At 45.1% G+C, this 11,368-nt stretch overlaps 1 protein-coding gene across 1 annotated transcript; it reads left to right on the top strand.

Annotated features, from left to right (window-relative positions):
* On the top strand, positions 1–11,360 carry cope (COPI coat complex subunit epsilon). Its single transcript, XM_085397520.1, has 10 exons — positions 1–160; positions 314–376; positions 470–570; positions 2,773–2,925; positions 3,410–3,463; positions 5,281–5,362; positions 5,657–5,812; positions 7,228–7,296; positions 10,724–10,798; positions 11,024–11,360. Exons 1-10 carry the CDS (start codon positions 59–61, stop codon positions 11,075–11,077), a joined length of 909 nt encoding a protein of 302 aa, XP_085253646.1. The 5' UTR covers positions 1–58; the 3' UTR covers positions 11,078–11,360.
* The last annotated feature ends 8 nt before the right edge of the window (positions 11,361–11,368 follow it).

The following is an 11,368-nucleotide window of genomic DNA, read 5'->3' as shown; positions in this document are numbered from 1 at the left end:
GCAAAACGTAAGCAGGTGACGTATATGTGCTACGTGTCCAGGAAGTTCTGTAGTCAACATGGCGGCGCAGCAGGGAGATGTTGATGAGCTGTTCGATGTGAAAAATGCGTATTACATCGGCAGCTATCAGCAGTGCATCAACGAGGCGCAGAAAGTGAAGGTAGGTGACAAACAGTTAACACCTGAATGCGTTTAAACGAAGCTGTCCCGCGGCTCTGTGTGAGCCAGCGTCCCGTTTGCGAGCAGCAGTGCTAAACCTGTTAGCTCAAACTTCTCTCGGTGCTGAAATGCTGCCTGTGTTTTGTCTTTGAAGCCGTCGTCACCAGAAAAGGAGATCGAGAGGGACATGTTTTTGTATAGAGCGTACATTGCTCAGGTGAGTGTCTCCATCAGAGCTCTGTCACTGCGCACCCACCGCTGTCACGGAGTGTCGATGAGACCCGTCCTCTTACTTTCTGTGTTATTGCAGAGGAAGTATGCTGTTGTCCTGGATGACATCAAGGCCAACTCTCCCCCCGAGCTGCAGGCTGTGAAGATGTTTGCAGAGTATTTGTCGAGTGAGAGCAAAAGGTACCATTTTTACCTCTTGATTCTGTTCATCTGGACGTAGCGTTTTGTGGGAGAAACGTTTCGTCACTCATCTTATAAACCTCCCAGCCCATTGTTCCTTCAGTGGGCTGGTTTCAGTCATTATGCAAATTTACTCTTTATAAGATGGGGAAACCTGCAGTCAGCTGACACTGAAGAAGTCACCTGGATGAGTGACGAAACGTTTCTCCCACAAAACGCTACGTCCAGATGAACAGAATCAACTTTTGGAGATTTACTTTCCTGGATGATTGAGATGCATCGAGACGTACCATTTGTACATCCACTTACACTAGTCCGCCACGGGAGGGACATAGGACTTGGCGATAGAGTAGATGGTAAATGGCCTGTATAGCGCTTTACTTAGTCCCTAAGGACCCCAAAGCGCTTTACACTACATCCAGTCATCCACCCATTCACACGCACACACACACACGCACACACGCACACACACACACACACGCACGCACGCACGCACGCACGCACACACACACACACACACTGGTGATGGCAGCTACATTGTAGCCACAGCCGCCCCGGGGCGCACTGACAGAGGCGAGGCTGCCGGACACTGGCGCCACCCTCTGACCACCACCAGTAGGCAACGGGTGAAGCGTCTTGCCCAAGGACACAACGACCGAGACTGTCCAAGCCGGGGCTCGAACCGGCAACCTTCCGATTACAAGGCGAACTCCCAACTCTTGAGCCACGATCGCCCCCGGATATGGATAAAACGTATTATTTTTCTGTAGTTAATACTAGTTGTCACTGTGGCCTTCCAGTCTGTATCAGTAGTAGGCTAAAGTTCACACAAGCAGTTCGATATGTGCTGGTCTTTGTGGCTCTGTGGAAAGCAGATTTAAGGTTGCCAAGAGAGGAACTGCAATGCTGTGTGAGGGTGTCAAGAGTTTATTTGAGGGTGGTGTATGACGACAGCGAGACTGTTGTGAGGGAGGAGTGAGAGGTGGTTTCAAGGTGGAGGTGGGATTACATCAGGCTCTGGCTCCGAGCGCCTTTTTGTTTGTGCTGGTGATGGACAGGCTGTCGGATGAGGTAAGGCAGGAGTCTCTGTGGACTCTGAGGATTGCAGACAACATTCTGAACTGTAGTGGGAGGAGAAAATGGGTGGAGGAGAGGTGGAGGTGTGTGTGTGTATATGTGCTAGAGAAAAGAGGAATGAATGTCAACAGAAAAAAGATGCATGTCTGTGTAAGAGTGAAAATACAAGGAGGAGAGGTAGTAAAGGACGATCATCCAAGGCAGTGGACAGAGTGGGTAGATATGAGTGTTAGGAGCAATTTGTGACAGAAGGATGGCAGCAAGCTTGAAAGGGAAGGTTTATATGATGGCAGTGACATGCTCTGATGTGTGATGTCGAAATGATGGAGCTGGAGGCCGAATGAAGATGCGCAGATCTCTCTCTGTGAAAATGAGTATATCAGACGGCTCAGGCTTCTGACTTTGAAGACAAAGTTAAAGAGGCGAAGCAGAAATGGTCTGCGTGTGCAGAGAAGAGGAGAGTGGATATACTGGACAAAGGATGTTGTAATATGGTAGGAGGAAGACCTCTGAGAAAAGCTGTGCAGAGGGTTGGTGTGATGGGCAGTTAATTGACTGTGTCATCCCCCGAGGGAGCAGCTGAAAGAAGAAGAAGAATTAGATGTGCGATGACTTTTAAAATGCAGAGATTTGGGTTCAGCAGAGACTTCTTGAGTGTTTGAGGGTCCCGGGTTTTCATTCGTTCTTGATACAGGCCTGATCAACACCAACAGGTCTTATATCTGTTGCCACTCCAAACTCCAGGTGTTCAATAATGTCCTGTGTGTCCTAAAGAAGAGAAATAAGTGTTGTGTTAATAATGCACACAAGATACAATAAATAATTCAGTTCCTCTGTGGTTAACAGATTGTATAAAAATATATATTGATGGTGGGACTTTTGTTTATTTCACTCTCATATAGTCATAGTTACAGACTGTTTCCTGTTCTCAGTGGAAACTGTGTTTTGTGATGTTATGTTTGCTTAGTTTTTATTCATGTTTTACTGCTTAACAAGCCTGACAGAATTCAGGAAGGTGTCCATGTACAAATTTGAATGAAGAAGACAGAAGATGGAAACAGCTTACTCTTCAGATGGTAGTTGTTTTTTCTTCACAGCTTTTAATTAGGCTTTGTTTTTGTTCAGGGACGTAATCGTTGCCGATTTGGACAAAAAGATGGCAAAGAGTGTGGATGCTGCCAACACCACCTTCCTACTCATGGCTGCCTCCATCTATCACCACGAGATGAATACTGATGCTGCCCTCAGGGCTCTGCACCAAGGAGAAAGCCTCGAGTGGTAAGAAGGGAGTGAAATTTTTAGCTTAACAAGGTTTGATTTATGATCCGCTCCAAACATTTCCCCCATATTTGACTAGTAATCACCACAAAAACAAGAACAGTTTAAATTTTAACGTTCATTTTTATTCATAACCAATATTTGATGGAGATGCTCAGTCATCTGCATGATTACTGGACTCACTGTGCTGCTTTGACAAATGCGCACAAGTGCCTACACAGCTAATATGTGGGAGTGTGAGATGAACTACATTTACATATACATCAATCATGTATTTTGTTTGACGTTTTTCTAAATATCACAGATGATTTCTGGGTTGTTTACAGTCTGAACTCTGTAACTCTGAGCCCTCGTAATTTGTTTTTGGGACGTGAAATGTGTCCTGTGTCATCTGTACTCAGTGGGATCTTCACTCCCTGCTGTTTAAAGAGCTCTGCATGAAACTGACCAAGCCCTACCCTTGTTGTTCTGTTTTTGTCATCAGTATGGCCATGACCATTCAGGTGCTTCTGAGCTTGGATCGTGTTGACCTGGCGAGGTATGACATTACCTGGTGTTTTCATCCAAGAGAAAAATGAACATGACACTAGAGAATTTCCACTAGAATTGGTTGATCAGCTTCTGGAAGCGCACATCTACAGTTCTGCACAAAAATCTTCAACCAGCTTTCAGGCGTTCTTATGATTTATTTTGATGCGGTGTCAAACAATAGTTCTCCAGGTTCTTCTCTGGATATTGGCTCATTTTTAACCCTTTATGGCCGGTCGGAGTGGGCACGCTCCGTTTTGCGTAACTATTTTAAAAGCCTGGTAGAACTGGAAGCACATAAGCTAGCGCAATCGTTTTTTGTGCACATGATACCAGAAGAGTTGTACTTACATCTTATGCATTCAGCTTGTCCGAGGTCACGGTTTCCTTCCACACATGGCTTTGCAAAAATTTCTTTAAAAGCATTTGCAGCAACAAAACCAAAATATTCCAGAAACACGCTTTGCCGATCTGATCAGCTGTTCATGACACTTCCTACGTTGGAATAGACGTCAGTGCGATTTATCTGATGTCCGCCATCACCTGCCCGAAACCAGAAGTGACGTCATTTTTGCGGAAAATATCGTTGTTTTTTTTCTATAGCGCATTTACAAAGCTATGCTGGTGTTATTAAAATTCATGTTTACACTGCTGGAAACAGTTTATTTTGATGCACACGCCGTTTTTTGTTTGTTTTTCCAAATTTGCATTATAATATTTTCGTTTTCCCTGCAGTATATAAAAAGTATAGAGAGAAGTATATAAAAACGAGTGTCTTCATAAAACTATGAAGACACTCAAAATAAATTTCCTGTGGTTGGAAACTATTTTGTGCAACTTTTTTGCATTTACGGTTTTGAGGGATAAACCTCTGAAATTTCTCTGACTGCAAATATGTGTAAAGAACCAAAAATGATTTTCTTTTTTGTAGTTTATTGCACTTTTTTGCTATTTATGTAGTTACTATGGACTTAAAGCATACATATTATTAAAATTTGGGATATAACCGCTGTATTGATGTATAGCAACTTGAAATGCTCCCAAAAATGGCGCTACAGCATGTAAAACTATAAAGATAGCTCAGGCGGACTTGGTTCTATGGTAGGTCCTAAAGGGTTAATCCAGCTCTTGTACCCGACCATTGTCAAAGGAGTTTAGCCTAAAAAAGGAGGACACAGTGCTGTATCTACACATAATGAACAACTTGTCAAACAAGCGTCTTACACAGACTGGGGGATTTTCAAAGAGCGTTTAGCCAAAAACACAGCTATCTCTGCAGGGTGTGCAGTGTATCCCAAACACAGCCGGTGTGATGAAATCCCCCAGAGTGTGGGATCGTCTTGACAGAGAACAAAAAAAAAAAAGGAGGCCAGCATCCAAAGACGAGCTTTGAATATCCTTCAAGAAGCCTGGAGAACTATTCGTGAAGTCTGCTTACAGAAATTACAAGATTATGGCAGCAGACACACACCCAGTCTCAGGGGTCACATGCTAGCCTACTCCTAGTGCCGGATAAAAATGGGAGGGTGGCGTCAGGAAAGGGCATTGTGTGTAAAATCAGCATGCGCGTACATCCGCTGTGGTGACCTCTTGGGAAATAAGAGAGCAGCTACTTTCTATCGTATGTTTGCATGTTTCAATAATAATAGCATAATACAGAGAAATGAGGGGGAGCTCAAGACTTTTGCACAGCACTCTATCAAACAGTTAAACTCAGCAGACCTGCAGTGTGTGTTACTAATTCTGTGAATTAGAAAAGCTTGCATTAACAAAAACAGACTGTAAATTGGGGCAGTCATCCTCTCATCACATTTTCTTTTTTCATAGGAAAGAACTGAAGAAGATGCAGGAGCAGGATGAAGACGCCACCCTAACCCAGCTAGCAACAGCCTGGGTTAACATTGCTGTGGTGAGGGGACAAACCTTCATTAATGTCCCTCTGTGCTAACCCTCAGTGCACAATACAGGAGTTGGTGTAGCTGCATTGAAACGAACTGAAGCAGCAGGAAATATTGGTGCAGTGTAAAGCTAACCTAGCCAGAGTGTGACAGGTGGTGAATGGACTGTTCTGCTTCTTAAACAGCTCATATCTTCAGGAGCTCTGCACCCCCGTCCTCATTAGAAAAACAATACGATGCATATAAAGCAGCTGCGACTGACTTTTCAGAATCATCACTGACTCACAGTCTGTTTGTTATTCCAGGGTGGAGAGAAGCTGCAGGATGCCTACTACATTTTCCAAGAGATGTCTGACAAGTACTCTTCTACACTGTTGCTCCTCAATGGCCAGGCGGCCTGCTACATGGCTCAGAACAAGTGGGAGGAGGCTGAAGGAGTGCTGCAGGAGGCGCTTGATAAGGTTGGAGGACCACAGGAGTTGGCTTTTTTGGTTTTTGTGTGTCTGTCTGGTCTCTGCATTTATGCACAATTCACTTAATGCTTTATTAACTTGTTTCTAAGGCAGCTTTTAGATCCACGGTCTTAGAGCTGAGAGTAGTGCCACTTTTTACGTAATGAATAAACTCATGTTAAGGAACATCTTCCTCCTTGTCGTGATCTCAGCCAATATGTGTGATAGTCAGTCAGATGCTTGTGTTACATGTACAGCCTGCACAGAAGCTTATTTTTGAACCCCATATTAATTCGTTTTCTGCACTGCTCTGGGGATGAAGAACTCCTAAAGCATAATTTATGGTCGTACAACTTAGTTGGTACGCTGCCAGACGGGCCGTCCTCGGACCTGAGCGGACTGCAAACGCGCCGCTTCTGCCGCACCATCAATTCTGCTTAACACAAGTTTAGTTAGAAAACCTGGGAATTTCTTCACACTGACTCCACGTTCGTGCATCCTGACCACCAGTGAGTGGTTCAACACAGATAAAAATGACAGTTGTTGCTGATCCTCTTGTTTGTGACAGCAGCTGTTACATTTTGCGTCACGCTCAGTGAACGTGATTGGTCGTGTGTTTGGGTGGGAGGCGGGGTTCGTTTTAGTGTGAACCATATTATAACTGCTGAATCCAGACGACCTGAAGAATAAAGCATCTTAGTGTATAACTGAAGAAGTAAATGATCTGAGTGTGACAGCAGGGGGCAGCACATGCACACTTCCTGCACTTGATCTCTAACAGGATTTGGTTGGACTGTAGTTTTTATTCCTCCAGTCAACAAATGTTATTTATCCGTGTTCATTATTTAAACTATTGAATATAATCTGTTGTAAATAAAAACTACAGGTCACTTTATAAATCAAAGTCATCTGCATTTTGAATCCATCTGTGAGTGCAGATCGCTTTGATGCCAGTGGTTATTATAGTTTTTTCTAATTAGTTTTTATTTGATTTTGCCTTTTTGATTCAGTTTGGTTTCCTGGGTGTATTTTCTCACTTGAGTTAACATCTTTGTTTTAAAATGTTAAGCTTTAGCTTAGCTTGTATTAGTTTCGGGGTTAATTTGAGTCCAGATTCTCAATAAACACATCAGGTAAACTGTTAGGAAATCTTAACCAAACTAACAGATACTAACGATTTGCCTGGAATAACCTTGGTTGGTGATGCCTGCTGTGAGTCTGGTCTTATCATGTTTGCAGGTATTGATTTTAGAGAGCATTGGTTCATGTTGCTGTAAGCACACATGTTTTTGCTGTGATTCATTTAAAGCAGGGTGACATTAAACTGGATCACTGCGACCTGCAGCAGGTCAATCTGAGTCTTTCAGTAAGAAACTTTAAACCTGCTGACAGTAAAGCGTCTTCCTCTCTCTTATCCCTATCAGGACAGCAGCCACCCTGAGACACTGATCAACCTCATCGTGCTGACCCAGCACTTGGGCAAAGCTCCCGAGGTGAGACTTTGAACCCAAAGCCGTCTGTGATTTAACCATTGGTTTTATCAATATCCTATAGATTAAGTCACCATCTTTCAAAGAGGTTTGAAGCAGCTTTGCCCCCTCACCCTTCATGCCTACATCGAGGATTAAAAATAAGATGCACTTCTTGTTTTGTTTTGAACCAGACAAATCCTTTCTGCCATAGAGGAGTTGCACAATCTGAAGATCAGAGTTCATGAGATAACGCTCACTTATCTTCCTTACATTATAAGGACTTCAGAGCACACAGATAGCAGCACATAAGATAAGATAAGATAAGATAACCTTTATTAGTCCCACACGTGGGAAATTTGTTTTGTCACAGCAGGAAGTGGACAGTGCAAAAGTTATGACGCAAAAATTAGAATACAATAAGAATAAATACAGTACACAGCTGTACAGAATAGAATAAAATAATATACTATATACAGTAGAATAAAATAGAATAAAAATATACAATAAGATAAAAATAGAATACGAATGCTATATACAACTGAGTAAAAATACAACGATGCCAGAAAGGATTATTGCACTTAGTGTTATTTCACATGTGTGGATGTGTGTGTTTGTTCAGTTAAAGTCTTTGTTGTGGAGTCTGACAGCAGTGGGGAGGAAAGACCTGCGAAATCTCTCCGTCCCACACCGTGGGTGCCGCAGTCTCCCACTGAAGGAGCTGCTCAGTGCTGTCACAGTCTGCTGCATGGGGTGGGAGATGTTGTCCATCAGGGATGACAGCTTAGCCGCCGTTCTCCTGTCACTCACCACCTCCACTGGGTCCAGAGGGCATCCTAGAACAGAGCTGGCCCTTCGGATCACCCTGTTCAGTCTCTTCCTGTCAGAATCAGAATCAGAATCAGAATGGGTTTATTGCCAGATGTTGAGGTTTACAACATTAGGAAATTGCTGCGGTGCTTCAGTGCAGACAATAAGAATTAAAGTGCTATGTAGAAAGAAAGATATGTGCATGAGATATACATGAGATATATACATGAGAATAAGAATTATGAGTGCTACGTAGAAAGATATATACATGAGTGCAGGTGGTGATCAGTGCCAAACATGAAATGATGCAGTGACACAGCATAGGGTCATGTGTTAGTGGCGGGGACAATCATATGGTTATTGTTCATGTGTCCAACAGCAGAGGGGAAGAAACTGTTCTTGTGGCGAGAGGTTCTGGTGCGAATGGACCGGAGCCTCCTGCCTGAGGGGAGCAGGTCAAACAGACTGTGTCCAGGGTGAGAAGGGTCAGCTGAGATCCGGGCTGCACGCCGCAGTGTCCTGGAGGTGTACAGGTCCTGCAGAGATGGGAGTCTGCAGCCAATCACCTTCTCAGCAGAGCGCACAACACGCTGCAGCAGAGATGCTGCCGCCCCAGCAGACCACACCATAAAAGATAGCAGAAGCCACCACAGAGTCATAGAAGGTCTTCAGGAGTGGGCCCTCCACCCCAAACGACCTGAGTCTCCGCAGCAGGTACAGCCTGCTCTGCCCTTTCCTGTAGAGGGCGTCTGAGTTATGAGTCCAGTCCAGTCTGTTGTTCAGATGAACACCAAGGTACCTGTAGCTGTCCACAGCCTCAATGTCCATACCTTGGATGTTCAGTGGTTGCAGTGGAGAATGCTTGTGCCTGCGGAAGTCTACCACCAGCTCCTTGGTTTTACTGGCGTTGATCTGGAGGTAGTTCAGCTGGCACCAGTCCACAAAGTCTTGGGTCAGACCTCTGTACTCCTTGTCGTCCCCATCAGTGATGAGGCCGACTATTGCAGAGTCATCAGAGAACTTCTGCAGGAAGCACTGGGTGGAATTGTGGGAGAAGTCTGCAGTGTAGATGGTGAAGAGGAACGGAGCCAGAACCGTTCCCTGTGGGGCCCCCGTACTGCAGACGACCCTGTCCGACACACAGCCCTGACATACTGTGGTCGGTCGGTGAGGTAGTCCAAAATCCAGGTAGTGAGGTGATGGTCCACTCCAGAGTTCTCCAGCTTGTCCTTCAGAACCGAGGGAAGAATAGTGTTGAAGGCACTGGAGAAATCAAAGAACATGATTCTCACAGTGCTTCCAGCGGTCTCCAGGTGAGCGAGGGAACGATGTAGGAGGTGAATGACGGCATCATCCGCTCCAATGCCAGGCTGGTAGGCAAACTGAAGTGGGTCCAGTGATGAGCTTGTTAGGCGCCGAAGCTGAGCCAGGACCAACCGCTCCAGGGTCTTCATCAGGTGGGATGTCAGAGCCACCGGCCTGTAGCTGTTGAGGTCCTTGGGGCGTGAAGTCTTTGGCACTGGTACAACACAGGAGGTTTTCCAGAGCTGTGGGACTCTTCCCAACCTCAGGCTCAGGTTGAAGAGGTGCTCCATCACCCCACACAGTTGGTCCGCGCAGGACCTGACGACCCTCGAGCTGATGCCATCTGGGCCCGCTGCCTTCTTGCCATTAATCCTCCTCAGTTCCCTCCTAACCTGGGTGGTTGAGAGAGACAGGCTGGAGCCTTGTGTTGAGTGTGTATTGGATGCTGTTGTTGGGGGTGGGGGGGAGTGAGCAGGGTGAATAGAGGAGGTGTGAGGTGTCTGAGGTGGAACAGCAGCAGTGGGGGTGGGTGAGTCTGCAGCCGATGTTGTAGACTGTCTCATGGTTGAATCAAATCTGTTGAAGAAATGATTCAGTTCATTTGCCCACCTCACATCCCTCCCAGGCAGAGAGTTCTGCTGTTTGTGGCCTGAGATGGTTCTGAGGCCTCTCCAGACTTCACCAACGTTGTTTTGCTGAAGCTGGTTTGCTGACATGAAGCTACAAGTCATCATTAGATTGTTTCCACCTGCAGTAACTGCTGATTAGCACATCTCACTCAAGGTTTCCTGGAGTTGTGAGGAAATGTATTTGCAAACTATACGAAACACAGGGTCTTAATATCTGGTATTATAGAAAGGAGTACACAGGTGGAGCATTTAGAGGTTTTATGGCATTACTCTGATATTCTTTACCAGTGTAACATGTTACAGTTTGTTTGCAGACATTTTGGAAAAGTTGTTTCTCTGTTGGTAACCCTGTGTCACCTTTCGTCTGTAAACCTGCTTTTTGTGGACTTTTAAACTTTGTTTTTGGCCAACGGGGGCAGGGATAGCTCAGTAGGTAAAGTGGTCGCCCCATGATCGGAAGGTCGGCGGTTCGAATCCACTTAACGGCTACCCTGAGGTACCCCTGAGCAAGGTACCGTCCCTACACACTGCTCCCCGGGCGCCTGCTTAGTGGGCTGCCCACTGCTTCACTGAGTGAATGGGTCAAATGCAGAGAAAAACAAGTAATTTCCCCATGGGGATCAATAAAGTATCCATTATTATTATTATTATTATTATTGTTACCTGTTTTTGGTACTGTGTGTCTGATGAGTTTATGATGTCCCCAGGTAACCAGTCGATACCTCTCCCAGCTGAAAGATGCACACAGAGCCCACCCGTTCCTCAAAGACTATTTAGCTAAGGTAACATTCTTGTCGTTAAGCATTCTGACAAATATAACGATTTAATGGATGTTATGAAAGTTTTAGTGCCAGGTGTCCTTTGGAGCGAAGCCACTGTGGGTCTTTAGCCCTTGTCCCACACTGGTGTCATTACATAAGAGTGCAGATGTACATAAACATGCTTAAAGTGGGTTACAGTGCTCCTGTGGTGCTGAACTGTTCCCTCTGCTCTTTGTTCTCTTGCAGGAGAACGAGTTTGACAGACTAGCCATGCAGTACGCTCCCACAGCTACAGCGTAGAGCATCTGCTCGTACCGAGGAGGCGCTCTAACAATGGATGGAGTTCACTTTAACACCACAGACCCAGCTTCTCCCTTTCATTTAAACGTGTACTGTGCTTTGGTATTTTTTGCTCTGAAACTTTGGCTGTAATATTTAAACCACACTGGATGTCACAACTCCCCGTGGGGACAGCCCAACGCGTCTTTCTTTTGCTATCCACTCTTGAAAATTGCATTTGTTTTACAACACATCTGTGTAATGCGAGCATTCCTTTGAAATGATAATAAACGTGTGACCCGGCTGTGTGAT

This window comes from Rhamphochromis longiceps, linkage group LG23, assembly GCF_057381845.1.
Source record: "Rhamphochromis longiceps isolate RC_006_pf linkage group LG23, R_longiceps_female_GT1.1, whole genome shotgun sequence".
Taxonomy (NCBI): Eukaryota; Metazoa; Chordata; class Actinopteri; order Cichliformes; family Cichlidae; genus Rhamphochromis; species Rhamphochromis longiceps.
Note: the sequence above shows the minus strand (reverse complement) of the source record. Positions and strands in the feature narration are given on the sequence as shown.

Coding starts and splice junctions, on each gene's coding strand:
- cope (XM_085397520.1), top strand. CDS start 59: ATGGCGGCGCAGCAGGGAGATGTTGATGAGCTGTTCGATGTGAAAAAT. Junction 2,926..3,409: donor CAAGGAGAAAGCCTCGAGTG/GTAAGAAGGGAG, acceptor TTTTGTCATCAG/TATGGCCATGACCATTCAGG. Junction 7,297..10,723: donor ACTTGGGCAAAGCTCCCGAG/GTGAGACTTTGA, acceptor TGATGTCCCCAG/GTAACCAGTCGATACCTCTC.